General features: G+C 30.9%; 1 protein-coding gene across 1 annotated transcript in view; it reads left to right on the forward strand.

Moving 5' to 3' along the window:
• Positions 1 to 576: 576 nt before the first annotated feature.
• The window catches only part of LOC134708645 (CD109 antigen-like), a 50797-nt gene continuing 31755 nt past the window's right edge, over positions 577 to 19618 (forward strand). The window contains exons 1-14 of the mRNA XM_063569292.1: positions 577 to 676; positions 1127 to 1248; positions 1543 to 1668; positions 2290 to 2329; positions 4242 to 4326; positions 5096 to 5192; positions 8096 to 8308; positions 11038 to 11142; positions 11990 to 12052; positions 12700 to 12891; positions 13097 to 13246; positions 14409 to 14519; positions 15240 to 15288; positions 16882 to 17110. Coding sequence (XP_063425362.1) covers positions 577 to 676; positions 1127 to 1248; positions 1543 to 1668; positions 2290 to 2329; positions 4242 to 4326; positions 5096 to 5192; positions 8096 to 8308; positions 11038 to 11142; positions 11990 to 12052; positions 12700 to 12891; positions 13097 to 13246; positions 14409 to 14519; positions 15240 to 15288; positions 16882 to 17110 — 1682 coding nt within the window. The remainder of the gene's footprint in view (positions 677 to 1126; positions 1249 to 1542; positions 1669 to 2289; positions 2330 to 4241; positions 4327 to 5095; positions 5193 to 8095; positions 8309 to 11037; positions 11143 to 11989; positions 12053 to 12699; positions 12892 to 13096; positions 13247 to 14408; positions 14520 to 15239; positions 15289 to 16881; positions 17111 to 19618) is intronic.

Genomic DNA, 19618 nt, shown 5'->3' on the forward strand with positions numbered 1-19618 from the left:
ACAGCATGTGTTTATAATATACGGGAGCATTTTATACTGTTGTGTGTACAAGAAGAAATTATTTTGCGTATGTGTCGACTTCGAAAAAACTTTTGATTTCAATCATCGAAACGCATTATTTTTCAAACTGACATGTGAACGGTTAATTTCTAAGAACTATTAAAAATATGTACGATAAAGTCAAATCTAGAATTGTTGATTATTCAGAAGTTTCTGATATTTTTGCTTGTGAAACAGGAGTTAAACAAGGGGAAAACATTTTTGTGACAACGATATTGAAATTGAAATTTTTGTATTTTTTTTCTGTTATTGTATGCTGTTGATACAATACTACTTGCTGAATCTAGCCATGTTTTACAATGTATGTTGGACAGAATATCGTTAACAATTGAAATTGATATTTAATACAAATAAAAACGAAAATTATGACATTTTCAAAGATAGAATACCTAGAAACTATATGATATAGATTGAAATGAAATTGAGAAAGTCAGTAAATATCTTGGTATTATATTTTCTTGAAGTGGCACATTTCTTTCCACCAGAAAATATCTACGTGACCAGGCGATGAAAGCAATGTATGCTGTAATGGAAAAGTCCAGATTAAATAACTTGTCGATCGAGTACCAACTCGATATGTTTGATAAGGCTATTGTTCCTATACTAACTTATGGTCGTGAGATATGGGAATATCAAAATTTAGATATTTTAGAGGGTTCATTTTCCAATTTTGCAAATATATATTGAGGTTAAAAATTCAACCCCCAATTTTATGGTCTATGGGGAATTGGAAAGATACCCGATTTCTGGTACCGTCAAGTCACGTATGATTTTATGTAAATCCCAATAACTATGGTTATGATAGTAAATGGATATTATATATAACTAAAATGTTTGTTGGCTGTGAAATGTCATATATATGGCAAAGTCACACTTTATTTGAGAAACGTTGGGTTGTAATGAGTGTTAAGCAAAGATTAAGAGATCAGTTCATTCAAGAATGGTCAACAGAAATTAACAATTCGCCCAAGGGGCAATGTTATAGATTGAACAAAAATGTTTTAAAATCTGAAAACTATTTATCAGCACTACCATTTAATTTAGTAATAACCTTATGTAAATTTAGATGTGGGAATAACCGTTTTCCCATTGAGACTGGAAAATGGCGCAACATCCCAAAATCTGGAAGATTGTGACACCTTTGTGGCTCAGCTGACATTGGTGATGAATACCATTATATCTTGTCTTGTAATTATTTCAATGTAAATACTTAACACAAAATTGAAATAAGAATATTAATGTTATCAAATTCTAACAAGTATGTTCAAGCCAAAATATTGTTGAGCTTTAGAAACTTTGTAGATTTATTAAATATATGTCTGTCAAAGTATACTCCTGGTTAATTCAACAATACAATATCCATCATAGATCTACGAATATGATTACTACTAATGTTTTCTGTATGAATCTGTTCTACGTACAACTTAAATAGTACATAGATCATTAAATCTTATCAGATGTATTTTTGTATATTCTTTCCAGGATACTTTGGGTAATCGTGTAAAACAATATTTGAAAGTGACTGACGATTACGGAGTTTTTGGCGGATTTTTGCAACTATCATCTGTAACGAAACTTGGTGATTGGCGGATACAAGTATCACAGTCTGTAAGTTCCTAGCTAATTCCAGGAGACATTATCATGCATCTTTTTATAAAGTCTTGAACACTGTTCATGCGTTTAAAAACGCCAGATCACTTAGATATTTAAACGATCACAAGAAAGATAAGTCAGTTACACAGACATTTAAAAATATCGCACGTTTATGAAAAATTCTTCGGTTTACACAAAAAGCTCGAATGAACTTAAGTTCAGCTCTTTATAAGAACCAGGCAGAGTTACAACTACATGTGACACATGTTTTTGTTTGGATTTATCTATAATTGGCCCAGTAGAAGCAATAAATGAATCCTGCTCAAAAAATAATTTTGAGTGGGAAAATATGAGTAGTTGCCATGGTAACGGACACACAAATTTTTGGTTTTAGAGCGTGGTAAAATCTTTCAAAAATCAGCTAAATCACCACAATTCAGAGCCTGATTATGAATAGAATTAGTTTTCATATGTAACATTGATAGAAATTGGTTTAAGCTTCTAAGTTAATTCATGACTGTAACATGTCGAGGTATAAGATATGATGAACTAATATTTTAAACACACATTGGTTTAAGTGGTACTTTAAACTTCCATACAGATATTTTATGTATTTAAAACAAGTTATTTCTACAGGGATCAAAAGAAACAAAAACGTTTGCTGTTGAGGAGTATGGTAAGGTTATTTGTTCAAAGTACTAGCTAAAAAATAGTAAAATACCAAACCTCAAGGTCAATTCAAAAAAGGGAAGTCCATACAATCTGAGATTATTAACATTATCAAACGGAGTTATTTGATATATTTCAAAATAAATTGAAAAATGCATTTTTAAATACATGTTTTACATCTTCATATCCTCGTAAGAAAGTGATTTGCCAAATTAATCATTCTATTTTTTATTAACATTTGTTGAGGGCTTTCGATATACAATACGAATGGTAAACCTGCTAGTAAAATAACACGTATATGTTCTTGTCATCATTTTATATAATTATCAGAATTCTTATTCTAAATATAGCAAGGTGATACTCAAAAGATATCTTGGACGTAAAACATTTTTGAAGTGTGTTGCTTTTATTTTTCATTATAGTCTAACAAACCAAGCATAATTATGCACAGTTCCAAGGGCAAACTAATACAGACAAACGATAATAAGAAAACACTGCAAAAATAAAATAATAACATCCCTCTCACTCCCCTCTCACAAATTATAAATATTTGGAAAAGGCAACATTCCTGCATAGCGAGTAACATGCACTATACAACTGTCATATTCCTGACTTGGTACAGGTATTTTATTATGAAGAAACAGGTGGATTAAACCTTGTTTTAAAGCTAGCTTAACTTCTCACTTGTATGACAGTCGCAGCAAATTCGATTCTATTGACAAGAATTTGTTGTGAACAAAACAAACAGACACAAATAGGGAGATATTATTAAAAGACTGACCGAAATAACCAAATTACTTACTATTCCAGGTATTTTTTAGAAAAATTAAACACGACAAACCAATTTATTTTATCACATCAAATTCAACAACCTTCTTGAATGTACCACAAAACAGCGATCACTGTTATTTCTGTTTTTCTGTTTTTCTTTTGCCTTTCCTGATCTTTATTTCACGAATATATCATGATTTCTTAGTCGACTTATGTTAAGTACCATTAAGTAATTCATGAATGATCATTTAATCTTTTCTTATGTTACATAATTGGTTTACAAATAACAGAATCATAAATGTGTAGCAATATCAAATACTATTTAACATATCAACACATTGCTAAGCCTTCACATCTACATATTATTTACAGGTCATATTGTTAAAGCTCTTAAAATACATTATAAATTATAGGATTTCAGTAGTCGTTGTTTTTGGTTGAAGTCTGTCACATTATGTTTCCGTTTATTGTTTTGTCATATTCAAGTCAACAGTACTATACTGATGTATAAATCTGATAGTTTCGTTAAAAAGTTACAAATGAAGACATGGACAAACTTTGTAATGAGACAGGGTAAATGTGGTATTTTTTGGATTTACGTTCATTAATATTTTTGAATGTGGGAACCTTTTAGAGGTGAACAACGACACAACAGAAACAAAACGCTTAAATGCAACACACAGAGAAACGAGATTTTCCCTGAATTGGTACAGGATATTTAAAAAAAGAACCAGTGGGTTGAGCCTGGTTTTGAGCCTAGAAAATCCTCCCGTTTTTATGGTAATGTTAGATATAACATTAAAATGACAACATTACATGACAAGACTACGATACATATAAAGGGGAAAACATATAGGACAGAGACACACACAAGTAATAGCTATCAAAAGATACCAGACTTATAATTCAATACGCCAGACGCGCGTTTCGTTCACACAAGACCCATCAGTGACGCTAGATCAAATAATATAGAAAGCCAAAACAAGTACAAATCTGAAGAGCACAGAGCACCAAAAGTTTCAAATTTGTGCTAAACAACGCGAATCTTCCATTTAAAGTATAAGTGAAGATTATTGATCAATTGATGAAAGGCTTTATATATTGGTGAAACAATTTATTTTAATTCTGAATGTTTTTTTAACTTATAGAGTTACCAAAGTTTGAAGTAAAAGTTTCACTACTTGATCCTCCTCTGAAAGAAGACAATGACTTTGTAATAAGAATAACAGCTATGTAAGTAACGAAACACTAAATACTTAATACTAATTACTTAAAAATACAGCATAGATTATGAGTGTACACTATAATAAAATTGAGAATGGAAATGGGGAATGTGTCAAAGAGACAACGACCCGACCATAAAAAAACAACAGCAGAAGGTCACCAACAGGTTTTTAATGTAGCGAGAAATTCTCGCACTCAGAGTCGTCCTTCAGCTGGACCCTTAACAAATATATACTAGTTCAGTAATAATGAACGCCATACTTAATTATACAATTATTTGTACTTGTCTGTCTTAACGCATCTAAGTTATTCGAAAAACATTATTTGAAATTTGACGTTTTAGTTTTAATTCTATTATTAGAAAGGAATTGAACGATTGATCATATATAAACTTTATATATAGTTCAATTATTTAAAACACTCACTAATAGTTTTTTAAATGAGGTAGAACATAAACAGAAAAAAATGAAAAGATGAACTGAAGTACTCCACCATAACTACCTCAGTATATATAAGGTAAACAACTATAAAATAAAGTTAAACATATAGTTAGACCTGAAGTACTCAACCATAACTACCTCAGTATATATAAGTAAAACAACTATAAAATAAAGTTAAACATATAGTTAGACACTGAATATTTTACTTATTTGTTTTAAAATTTGTAAATCATGGGGTGGTATTTTCTCCACTATAATCAAAGCACACAAATAAGTTTTCAGGAGTTGTGAACCCAAATTGTTCGATCCTCATAATCTTGTTTATCGTAAATTTACAGATACACGTTTGGAAAGCCTGTTGAAGGCATTGCTGTTATACAAATCAAAAGCTCTAACAGCTGGGTGAAAGATATATATCTGGAGAGGAATATCAAGGTAACATTCATAAAAAACATATCCATGTGGAACGAAATAACAAAGTAATATTTCACAAAATATATATCTCATGAACAAAGTATCATTTTAACATTCCACAAATTATTTCTATTTGGAACTAAATATCAAAGCAATATTTCACAAATGATATATATCAGGAACGAAATATCTAACTAATATTGCAAAAAAAAAAAAAACGAATTCATTTGGTACGATATTTCAAAAAAGATATACATTAAGAAAGAAATATCACAGTTATAGTTTACAACCGATATCCGTCTAAAACGATTTATCGAGGAATTACTTTACAAAAGATATCTTTTTGGAACAAAAGGACAATATATTATTTTACAAACGACATCGATCTAAAACGAATTATCAAGATAACATTTCACAAACGATATCTTTTTGGAACAAAATATTAATGTTATTTCACCAAAGAAAGCTATCTGGATCGATATACCAAAGTAACAGTTAAAAAAATATATACCAAGAAAGAAATATCAACATAAGATTTCACAGAATGTATTTATCTGGCAGAAATATTATTGTCACATTTCACAAAACATTTGTATTTTGAACTAAACACAAAGCCAACAGTTCACAAAAGAAATCTTTTGAAACGAAATACCAAGGTCATATTTTTTTAAAAAGATATCTATCTGGAACGAAAATATTAAGTTTATACTTCTCAAAAGATGTATATCTGGAACGAAAATACCAAGCTTAGAAGTAAAAATATATATCTGGCAGGAAAATAACAAGGTTGTATTTCACAAAAGAGATATATCTGGCAGGAAAATAACAAGGTTGTATTTCACAAAAGAGATATATCTGGCATGAAAATAACAAGGTTATATTTCACAAAAGAAATATATCTGGAAGGAAAATATAAAGGCTATATTTCACAAAAGATATATATCTGGAAGGAAAATATAAAGGTTGTATTTCACAAAAGATGTATATCTGGATGGAAAATAACAAGGTTATATTTCACAAAAGATGTATATCTGTAAGGAAAATAACAAGGTTATATTTCACAAAAAAGATATATCTGTAAGGAAAATATAAAGGTTATATTTCACAAAAGAGATATATCTGTAAGGAAAATAACAAGGTTATATTTCACAAAAGAGATACATCTGTAAGGAAAATAACAAGGTTATATTTCACAAAAGAGATATATCTGTAAGGAAAATATAAAGGCTATATTTCACAAAAGATATATATCTGGAAGGAAAATATAAAGGTTGTATTTCACAAAAGATGTATATCTGGATGGAAAATAACAAGGTTATATTTCACAAAAGATGTATATCTGTAAGGAAAATAACAAGGTTATATTTCACAAAAGAGATATATCTGTAAGGAAAATATAAAGGTTATATTTCACAAAAGAGATATATCTGTGAGGAAAATAACAAGGTTATATTTCACAAAAGAGATATATCTGGTAGGAAAATATAAAGGTTATATTTCACAAAAGATATATATCTAGAACGATATACCAAGGATATATTGAACCAATGTACCATATCAGAAAAGGGTATTGCGGATTGTTCACAAATACTAGTTTTGTCTGGAACGAAATACCGAGGTAAAATTTCAATTAAAACATTTATTTAGATCGATATCTGAAGCTTATATTGTACAAAAGATATCGATCTGGAACGATAAATAGGGATTACGTCTCGGGCTGATATGGGTATCTCGGGATGATACCCGGGCCGATATTGAGAAGGCCATGTATTTATCGCCATATCATATTCTCCCGACAATTCTTGTAAGTATGACAAATTATCAAATAAAAAAGCTAAATCAGTCAAAAATTTTATATAAAAGTTGAATAATGAATCCAACAAATACGCTATAATTGCCCAATAATAACATTACTACCTCAATATTTATTTATGTTAGTATTTCTTATAGAGGCATTTTGAAACATTGAAGATTTGAAAGGAAAGAGTTTTATGATCATTATTACTCCATATTTGTTGAACTATGAAATGAACTATGAAAGTAAACAGCTGATACCGGAAATACCGGGAGTCACTTGCACAAGAGACACTACTATGGGTTTTGTGCACGAGATGCCCCTTATATTGGTTATCAGTCAGGGTGAGAAATTATGGCTTGTGTACTTCCGCGCATTACACATATGCAAAACCTATCATATCAAAGCTTTGTATACTAGTATAATAAATAAAGGTAAAATTTCACAAAGGATACATGTCTGGAACAAGAAATTAAGTGGTAAACGTTTCGTCCCAGAGGGAATCACCAGCACAGTAGTCAACACTTCGGTGTTGACATGCATATCAATAATGTGGTCCTTTTAATAAATTTCCTGTTATAAAACAGAATTTTTCGAAAAAACTAGGGATTTTCTTATGCTCTTCAACATTGAACTTGTGTGACTTTATAAATATTTTGATACGAGCGTCACTGATGAGTCTTGTGTAGACGAAACATGCGTCTGGAGTACTAAATTATAATCCTGGTACATTTGAAAACTATTTACACAATATATATAAATATCCGGAACGAATGTTAAGGTGACATTTTACAAGATATATCTATCTGGAAAGAAATACCAACTTAACATTTCACTAAAGAAATCTATCTGGAACGAAATACCAATGTAATATTTCACAAACTATTCCTATATTAAACGTAATAACAATGTAACAATTTCTAAAAAGATATTTTGAGGGGGCCGAAATAGCAAGCTTACATTTCTCAATTGATATTCATTCATTTTGTGCGAAATAGCGAAGCAAACATGAAATAAAAATACATTGATAAGGGGCAAAAAATAATGATTTGCAGATATAAACATATTTAGTTTTTGGCAAATCGTTTACCGAAATAATTTTAAAATGACTGAATATTTGTTTAAACAGATACATGGGAAAGTTGATATAAGGATTTCTACATGGGATTTATATCCTCAGTTTGGAGAATATTACAGAATATTTGCCAAAGTAAACGAGACAGTAACTGGAAAAGAGGCTAACGATACTGAGGATTTCCATTTCGAAAGTGATCAATGGAAGGCAAGATTTTCTCCTGGTATTCCTTCAACTTTCAAACCTGGATTAACATATACCATTATAGTAAGTTGGATATAGAAACAGAAACAACGTTAATCATATGGTTGTCTACTCTTGCACGGACAAGCAAGAATTAATATTTCAAATTTTGCAAGGAACAGGTTTTTTCAATGACAAAAATTATCATATCATTATATTCAGATGTAAGAACTTTATATCACTCAGAATTGTTCCTGAAATCCAATTTCAAGATGATAAGTTTGCTATTTTACACCAGCAATTATCCAGATTACAAAAGTAACTTCTTTGTTTTAGGAATTAAAATATTGTTTACCCTTGTAAAAAGTAAAATCACAAAAATACTGAACTCAAAGGAAAATCAATTCGGAAAGTCCATAATCACATGGCAAAATAAAATAACAAATAACATAAAAAAACGAATGGACAAGAACTGTCATATTCCTGACTCGGTACAGGCATTTTCAAATGTAGAAATGGTGGATTACACCTGGTTTCATAGCGCCAACACTATGATGTCAGTCTCATCAAATTTCGTTATATTTACAATGATGCGTGAACTAAACATACAGAATAAATAAAAAAAAGTCAAAATATGGGTAAGGCAGTAACATTTTAAAATGAACAATTTAACAGAACACAGCGTATATTAATATCTTAACTGTTATCCAAAAATAGTTGGAAATATACAAAATTAAAAAAAAATCAGTTCCGAGGAAAGTATGTGGTAGTTGATCAGATATTTGCGATCTTAAACTTAACATGCACACTATATTTAGTTTTCAGCTCATTTGCCTATCACAAGGCCAAGTGAGGTTATGCAATCACTTGATATATATTTTTACCTCTGATACTGGCATTTCAATTTTATCCAAACAAGACCACATGACGAGAAAGGTTAAAGAAAACTATCAAACTAAATTAACTACAGCTTAGACCATCTCGACAGTGTCTAAGTCCTAACGATATGCAATGTCAAACAACGAATGTTTCAAGGGAACATTTCAATTTGTTAGAATTGAGTAAACAATATAAATAAGACAATGTCAAAAGAACCACAGATACTATCAGTGTTGTCATTCCACGTATCAGGCGTTGACTTTTGTTTTGTGTTAGTCCTATTGATATTAATCCTAAGATTATGTCTGTTATTCTCAATCGATCAAGCTTTGCACTGTAATTCAAATACACGACACAGACTCCCCATAACAAAACATATCAAACTGGCATATTTCATATATATACATACATTAATTGTAGGTTAAGATAGAAAATTCTGACGGCAGCCGGATAAAACACACTAAGGAAAAAGCAAAACTGATAATAAGTTATGACTACTCCATCACAGAAAACAAAAGAACTAGGACGGAGAAAAAAGTGTTCTTCAATAAGGATGTTTCAATCAACAAGAACGGAGCCATAATACAGCAAGTTTCATTTCCATCAATTGCGAATAGTGGAAGAATTTATGCAAGTATATTTATATAAGCTCTCTATTCAAAATGAAAAGAAATGTGTCTTTATATTGAATAATTTTCACTCAATTTCACTAAGTTTCACACATGTAAATATAATATCATTAAACTTATTGTGGTTGGTACGGTATACAGCGATGAAAGGGACATTATCTGTCAAGTTCATGTTAACCGATTTGACTTATACATGTGCTGTAAATTCGTAAAAATTAAAATCGCATTTAAGTCTAAACTGACAAAATCGCAATAATAAATGCACGGAATAATTTCTGAATTTACAGAATCCAAATTATAAAAAGTCTAGAATAAACAATTAAAAATGCTTGGATTGAATAATGTGTACTAGAATGTGCATTTTAACAAGACATCATTTACTCAACTATGAAGATGACCTCCGAGAACTGTCGACATTTCTCATATAATTCAATGATAATATAAATATGAATAAAATAGAAATCATGTCTGTTTGAGTTCATTTCATAGATTGACAAAAAGCGTTAATTATCGTTCATCTGTTTAAGAATAATTTTTTTGCGGATTAAATCGGATCATCCGTGTTTACCCTCATTGTTGATAGTTGTTTTCTTCAAAAAGCTGACCATGATAAGGAAATGTGGAACCCATCTCAAGTTAAGAAGTTAAATTTGGATTAACATCGTAACAACGGATTCAATGAGGCTGTTTTATTGATTTTCAAGTTGATAATACATATATTTTTAGGGGCCAGCTAAAGCCAGCCTCCATGTATTGTTATTTTGTTGCTCAATGTTAAAGCCGTACGGTAACCTATAATTGTAAATTTCTGTGTCATTCTTGTCTCTTGTAGAGAGTTGTGTCATTGACAATCATATCATATTTTCTTTTTATATTTCCAAACCGTTTATGAATTCCCACTGGTTGTCTTGTCCTGTTTTCTTCTGTTTTTACCGGGTTGTTGTCCCTTAGACACGTTCTCGTTTCCATTCTCACTCGTATTTGGGCCGAACTGACATCCTATAAGAAATATTATTATTTTCAACTATAATCAAAACAACACGAATCGAATTTGGATTTTATGTATAAATCGAAGTTAAGGCCTCTTAATTAAAGTTATGACAAGAGAATACAATAAAAGGTTGAATGCTGTGAAATTCGTTCACTTTTTAATATGATTGGCCTTCAAAAGATGGTGGTACAGATACAGACAATGCGTTATAACTATTCATAACATAATAAAAAACTAATAATTAAAAGCCAGAATTGAAGCATAAAACCAACAAATCAGGTTAATTATTATTTACCTTTTTCTTGTTATTTTAGGTTATATACAAAAAGAAATATCTGACAAATAAGTATTTGTATAAAGCGACATCCCCGAGTAGTAACTATCTTCAGATAAGAACTAGAAGTGGAGTAACGGTTCAGGTTCGTTGATACAAGTCACGTGATGAAAGTATACAAGAGTCGGTTTAATTAGGTTTGAATACATAGATGTAATTTTGTCTTTATTATGATAAATCAAGTGAATCGACACCTTAGTAGCAACATTCCAATTTGCACCTGCTTTTGGTATATATTTCCCAACTCATTCGGTATTCAAGAACTTGCAGCTGCTACTCTATACAATGTTATCAGTGTCTAAGCTAAAAGTTGATGAACTAAGGTTTTGTCAAAGAACTTCTCCTCTTTTAAGAAAAAGTTCATCGGAAGATAACAAGACTTTGTTGATACATATTCCGTTTCAACTCCACAAATAATAAACGATGGACTTGAAGTGTAGCTTTTATGTACTGACGATGTTTTCATTATAATTCAGTGCTATAGTCAAAAATATGACAGTTATCATCCATGTATTTGATGTGTTTGAGCTTTTAATTTTGCCATTAGGTACTTTGCGTTTTGAATTTGTCGAAGCTCTGAATTTTTATTATTGTACTTATTTAGGTATTAATTTGTTCACGTAATTAATTCCGCTATCCAGTTGGATTTACTTTTTTTTTACTTATAAAATCGGAACAAGGTACAATTTATGTTTTTGTTATCAATTTCCCCCCAAAATAGTCTGCAGTTTGAAACCTTTAAATCCTCGATACTTATGAAAGGTGCAGATTAACTGTTTATCAATTTCCTGTTTACTGATCACATTTAAAACCTTCATTATTTTAATATAAATTACAAGATCTTGCTTGTTAAACAATTTATAGTGTAATGCATAGTGTATCAAATAGTATGGTCAATTATATCTAAACTTAGTATTATATTTGTTTTTCAGCCTGGCAGTATTCTACACATAATTATTCAAGTTACAGAGAAAATACATTATTGTAATTACCAGGTAAGAATTACTGTAATAAACCGGTTTTAGCAATGAAAAGATGTGTCTATAGGTAAATTTGCTGTATATCGCCATCTGGGATTGTAAAATAGCAGTACGTAAGTATTTTGCCTAACTCCGCAAATTTTGATACAAATTTGCAAGTTATTTGTTATGCTTTTGAATTGTTTAAAGGAAATAACGGATAAATTGCAGTAAGGGATATGAGGGAAAAGCCCTTATAGTAACAGTTTTATACATGAAAGTGAACTCTTATATTTGTACTTGTATCAAGAAATTGTGTTCGGTGACACCATTTTTTCATTTAATTTTCATAAAAAGCACTATAAATAATATCTTTTTATATTTCATTTTCTTGATCATCCTTGCAACTTTAAGCTTGTAAATTAGCACGACGACTTACACTTTTTATTATTCATGGTAAACTTTTCTGATAGGCAAAGTATAAGAAAAGTCTATGTACGGAAATATATAACGATAAACCACCTTAAATAACCATATATAAAGCTATCAATTATAGATAAATGATATCTAGCCTGTACTGCAGTTTATAATATTACCCACTGAAACCAAGACAAAAGAAAACTCGACGACCTTGTCATATATTTATATAGCTATGTTAACGATTTTATCGTTTTTTTATTTAGATTTTTGCAAAAGGGTCACTTGTGGACAGTGGACTTTTTAATATGAAGATGAGGTATTCAAGGAAACACAAGGTTTCTATCACATATGCTATGACACCGACGGCAAAGATGATTGTGTATTACGTCAGAGCAGACGGCGAAATAGTTGCAGATGCCGTTACATTTTCTGTACAGGATGTTTTAAAAAACAAGGTAAACCTTTAAAATGTAAGAATACCTACAAAATAAAAATTTGATAGTGTCACAGTTTTTAAAAGTATACTTATATACATCATTCTTCTCAAAGGTTTCAGTCAATACTATCGACGTTGCACGTAGTCTTAAATTACAGATTTAAAGAATATATGCAATTTGAAAACAACTGTTATTTGAAGTTTTGTGTTTTTTTTCTCGACAGGTTACGATAAAGTTTGACAAGACCATGGCTGAACCTGCTGATCGAGTTGTCCTTCGTGTTACTGCAGACCCTGGGTCATTAGTTAATGTTCTTGCGGTTGACAAAAGTATTTTATTATTGAGATCAGCAAACGACATTACTGCAGCAGACGTATGCATTATTCCTTTAGTTATCTTTTCTATATAGCTCTACCCATCTCAGAGTATTATTGAAAATTTATATCTAATAGAAATAGGCGTTTACTGAGAATACACCGTGGAGAACCTAAATTTGAATATAAAATGCCACCTGAGAACACTTTTACTGACAATAAATAAAGCTCAATTGGTTATATATAGATATAGGAAGATGTGGTGTGAGTGCCAATGAGACAACTCTCCATCCAAATAACAATTTAAAAATTAAACCATTATAGGTTAAAGTACGGCCTTCAACACGGAGCCTTGGCTCACACCGAACAACAAGCTATAAAGGGCCCCAAAATTACTAGTGTAAAACCATTCAAACGGGAAAACCAACGGTCTAATCTATATAAACAAAACGAGAAACGAGAAACACGTATATATTACATAAACAAACGACAACTACTGTACATCAGATATAGTTTATTTTCATATAAAAGTATTGATTCTAATTAGGTATATAGCTCAGCTAGCGCAATATAGGTCCTAAGTATTTGTGTGTTGGTAAGAGAGAGACTTCCTTCGGAACCATTACGCTTTAAAAACCACAAAGCATTAAAAATCTGACAAATAATATATTTCAGATGTCTCAAATATTTCAAATGTCTTTTGATTTTGTCCTCCGTTTTATTTTTGCTTTACGAAATCAAATTCAAAAGGAAAGACTGTTTTTATGAACCAAAAAATCAGCACTTAGAAAATTTAAACCAAAGAACTTTTTTTGCACTAAGAACCTTTTTCTCTGAACTGCATAGATTCATAGTAATATAGTAGAGTGATACAGTAGTCTTTTGAATAATGTTTTGTAGTGCTGAACATATAACTGATATTTTATAGTAATGTTCATGATATTTGTTTTGTTTTGGTGATTATGTCGTGTAACTTGTAAAAACATATATTTGATATAACAACCATTACCATAATAAAACAAGGCTGCTGCACATTTACATAGAATATGCCAAAGGAAGATTATCTACATTTTTTTTAAACAGTACATTTGATTTAAAATCAAAGTAAAGTTTTTCATTATAAGGATGTCATGAAAAACATTTTTGAGTGAATTACATTTTCAATTATCAGAGTATCCTTGTCATATCCTCAGAAGAAAACAGATCTCTGTTTGTTTATAGGTGCTGTCGGAATTAAAGAAATATGATTATACTTACTCGCCATCGCTCAGTAATTGGGAAACCCTGACAACAATACCAGATAATGGAGGAAATTCAAATGCAGTGTTTTCTGTACGTATTACAGTATTTCAATAGTCATACAGGAGTTATAAGCAGATATGTTTAGAATCAAAAGATAATAGTTGGTGTCTTTCGCCATTTTGGATTTTTACATTGTCAAAAAACCAGGTCCAAATTTTCAAGTCAGCAAAATTTTGTGCAGAAATATAATTTACTAATTTGTATTTTTTATAAATAAACAAATACACAAATTTATTGTAATTTAAATATAATTGCAAATGTTTTTTCAATCGTAGAAGTTTTAAGGTTGGTTTTTAATGTTTTTTTAATTCTTTTTTTAATGATGTTTTAAGGGGAGGTAATTCTGAAATAGTATTTTTCTTTAAATGAATCAAGGGAAATTTTGCTATTTTTTGTCTTAGCATTATAAAAGGTACGGTTATTCTATTTTTTCTTCGATTTTCTGAAAGAGTTGTTTAAAAGATTTCTAGAAGGATTACTGATTAATAAAGGCAACAGTAGTATTCCACTGCTCGAAAGTCATAAAATGATTGACAGAAAATAAATCCGGGTAACTCACTATAACTAAGGGAAACACATCAATTTCTTTAATAAGTTATTTTGACATGTCCAAAGCTGGCCTTTTTAAATTCTTCCACATATATACCGAATAATATAACCACATTAAGAAAGATAAATAGTTATGAGGACTGATTTTCACAAACAGTGAGATTTAACATAAAAATATTATTTTATTTTTGTGCTTTACAGAATAGTGGGATGTATGTGTTAACAGACTGTAACTTAGTCGGAGCACCACGTAAGTTATTAACTGATTAAAAGCGAGTTATTATGATAGGTGTTTAATTTCTAGCAATCCCGTTATTGATAATGGTTAGTGCCACCTTTCGAGGTTTATAATTATAGTGACTGATAGTGTACCTAACTGAAGGTAAAATAAGTGTGTGAATGAATCTGTAGGTAAATAAATGTAACATGAGTATTAAATGAATGAATAAGTATCTAAAGAGTATGTTAATAAATATGTTAGTATCTGGAGGTAACGTGGTTATGTGAATGCATGTGTAATTTTCTTGAGGTAATGTGGGTAAGTCAATAAATGTGTAAGTATTTGGAGGTAACATGAGTATGTGAATGAATGTGTAAGTATCTGAAGATTATATGAATGTGTGAATGAATGTGTAAGTATCTGTGGATTACATGAGTGTGTGAATGAATGTGTAAGTTTCGTCAGTTATCATGAGTATGTAAATGAATGAATGAGTATCTGGAATTAACATGAACATGTTAAATAATGTGTTAGCATATGGCGCGAACATGAGAATGTAATTGATGTTGAAAGTATCCGGTGCTAACAAATTAGTATGTGTCTGTTGTTGTTATGTTAAATAATAAGTAAAAAGTAAAATCACAAAAATACTGCATAGTAAAATCAAATATGAAAGTCCCAAATCTAATGGCAAAATGAAATGACAGAACACATCAAAACCGAATGCACAACAACTGTCATATTTGACTTGGTACAGGCATTTTAAATGTAGAAAATGGTGTATTAAACCTGGTTTTATAGCGCTAAACCTCTCACTTTGTACGACAATCTCATCAAATTCCGTTATTTTAACTATGATGCGTTAACTAAGCAGACATATAAGACCGTAGGTTTTCCCGTTTGAATGGTTTTCAACTAGTAATTTGGGGGCCTTTTATAGCTTGTTGTTCGGTGTTAGGCAATGCTGTGTTGAAAGCCGTACCTTGACCTTTACTTATATAAATTATTATTTGCATTGAGAGTTTGCACTCATACCACATCTTTCTACTCAAAATATGGGTACAGCAGTCATCATCGTGTTACATTTTTAAAAGAAACAATTTAACAGAACACAAAAGCATCTATCAATGTATCTTGCTTCGTGTGACTGACTTTAGAAATTCATACGTCACATGTTTTTGTCGGTCAATGTTTATAGAAACACTTTTAAAATATCACATGGGCAATTTGAGAATACAGGGTAAAAAATTAAAAGAATGTAAGAAATTGTTTCAGAAATAGACCGAGATTTTAAATAGTCGAAAACTCTATAGAATTAATAATAATCCACAAATGGTTCATTCCACTACTCGATTACATCATTTTGACGTTTGTGGTTCAACGTATTTTCGCATTTAAAATAGAAATATAGCATAATCAAATAAATAATGTTGTAACGTACGGATATATCATGAACATGTAGTTGATGTTACAACAAAATGTCGTCTTCAATCAAATTCTACGTATGAATATATTAAATTTATCATAACATTTAACATCATAAATGCATTTATGAATCACAAGGAAACATTTAGTTAATAAAACAATTGATCACATTAGTAGTACTGTTACGTTTTTTCAAAGCACAACGATCTCGAGTAACAGCACCTTCAAGGCAATTTGGGCGACGCAGAACAACAGTACTCTCATCATCCGTTTCTCCAGGCATATCAGTGGCAAGCACCATGATGTCAGTTACAACAGTTCCGTCTGTCTCAGGAGACTCAGGAACATCAACTCCTTCTTTAACGGAACCTCACAATAAAAGGTCAAAGTTTCCAGAGACATGGTTATGGATGAATACCACAACGAGGTTATTATTAAATTTAAGCGTTCTGATATGCAATTGATACTAAAATTAAAACAAAACACAACTTTTAGGCAGATAATGAAACACAGAGCACATACGAGTAATCTTCTGAAGATTTTCGAAACATGAACTCCATGTTCATATCTTAATCCAAACAAACTTTAAATATACTAGACCACAAACAAGTTACATGCTTATAAGATCATATAAAATTTTGAAAACAAAAAAATGATAACAAAAATTAAATGGAATAGTTAGCTTACAAAAATTTGAAGAGAACAATAACAAGTTTTTTTTTTATTGAAAACACTATTGCACATTTTCGGACAATTTTAACAGGACAAGTACAGAATTAGGGTTATCATGTCAATACCTTGTATGACCACCTCTTGCATTTATGACCGCCTGACACCTCCGTCGCATGGAATCAATAAGACGTCGAATAAAATCTTGAGGGATGTTGTTCCATTCATTGAAAAGTGTTGGGCTAGCGTTTCCGGTGGATTTTGGCTATTTCTTATACGTCGTCCAAGTTCGTCCCAAAGATGTTCAATTGGTGATAAATGTGGAGATATTGCTGGCCAAGGCAACACACCAATAAGATTATTCTCCAAAAAGTTCATCGAAATGATGGATAGGTCGATTCAATGGACGACGAGCTATAAGCCAAACTTGACGCAATCGGTTACGAACTTTTTGAGCAGATATTCTGTTGTTGTGTCTTCCGTGGATTTGTCGTGCAGTTTGTGACGCGTTTACAAATCGATTCCAGAGATGAATGATGCAGATGTGTCTGTCTTGACGTAACGTCGTTTCACATGGCCTTCCACTACAGGGGCGATCATTTGATGTGCCAGTATCTCTAAGACGAGTCTTAAACCTTGCAAAAGTCATTCTAGAGACACATTAAAATGATTTGCAACCTGCACTTGAGTAATTCCTGCTGCCAACATCCCGATAGCTCGTTCTCTCTCATTTTGGCGTAGACGGGGCATTGTTTTACGTGTAACTTTTTCAAGTTTTTAGTTCGACCTTTTGTTAACAATCGGATTCAACACAATAAATGACGAAAAGGACAACTCAATTCCAACTCTATACAGATAAATTAAAAAAAAATGGTTATTTGTTTGAGATCAGAAAAAGACGTCACGTCATTTCTGATATTTTTATAAATGAGTAAATTTGATAGATAAATCATTCAGGTTACTAGTTCTAATCATGAAATAATTGAAATGGATATATGTGATATTTTCAAATTAAAAACCAATGCAACGTTTCTTTCTTTTGCCTAGTATATGTCATAGTTATGATAACTCCATAATTGTACCGTTTTAGGAATCAACCACTTGATTTTAACGATGTAATTGAAGGGGATAAGATATATATAAATCTAAATTATTTTTGAAACTCACTTTAAAAAATATTTATTTAATTTGAGATGCAAACTTTTTTCTTTCAAAATACAACTTATTTTTTAGAATTCTCCCCCATGTAACAATCATTAGACTATTGTGGCTAAGCTGATTTTGAATTCATTGCAACCTGAAGTGGATAATCAAGCGCTCGAATAAAGGGAATTCAATCACTGTTTACAGTTTTTGCTAATAACAATCTTCAATCCTTTTCGTAAGATATCGAAAACACTTCTGTTTTAAGCTTACTGTTGAAAGGGTATTTGCTACCCTGTTTAAAAAAATGCGATTTTTTAAAAACTGATATAAATTGGTAGTATATAAATAAAGGAACTAAAAAAGGAGATGAATTGACGAGTCCGTGTGCTAATGTTTGAAAATGTTCAAATTTGGCGGGAAATTGTTCTCTACTATGAAAAAAACCCAAGGATTTAACAAGATTTTTAAAGATGGCATTTTAAACAGTAATGAATCAAATTATGAAAAGAAAAGTAAGGGTTGGTACGCAAATGTTATTGATGACTATGGATAAAGCCAGAGAATTCCTAAAATCCAACAAATATTAACACAAGAGGAGCCAACATCCTCAAAGGGCCAGTATGAGCTTTTCCCAACAACTTTCGTTGTACATCGCTGTCCGAACACTTCTACAAAAAGCTTATACTCGGAAACTGTTCAACCAATTTGAAAGTTGAAGTTACATTGCTGAAATCGACACTTGAATCCCCAAGGGAGTACTGCATCTTATGTGTATTACCACCATATCATAGTACGTCACAATCGGTTGCTTACGAAAATGGACCGAAAAACAATACTATCTTGAATTTGACAGTTTTAGGAAATTAATCATACATTTCGTTGTCAAGTATTTCTTTATTAGAAACGAAGATAAGTTCGATATAAAAGGCAACACTTTTACATATTATCTCTGTTTGTTTTCTCATACAAGCATACAAATAAAGGCAACAGTAGTATACCGCTGTTCAAAACTCATAAATCCATGGACAAAAAACAAAATCGGGGTAACAAACCAAAACCGAGCGAAACGCATTAAATATAAGAGGAGAACAACGACACAACACCGAAACGCAACACACAC

The sequence above is a fragment of the Mytilus trossulus genome, chromosome 2 (assembly GCF_036588685.1).
Source record: "Mytilus trossulus isolate FHL-02 chromosome 2, PNRI_Mtr1.1.1.hap1, whole genome shotgun sequence".
In the NCBI taxonomy this organism is placed as follows: domain Eukaryota; kingdom Metazoa; phylum Mollusca; class Bivalvia; order Mytilida; family Mytilidae; genus Mytilus; species Mytilus trossulus.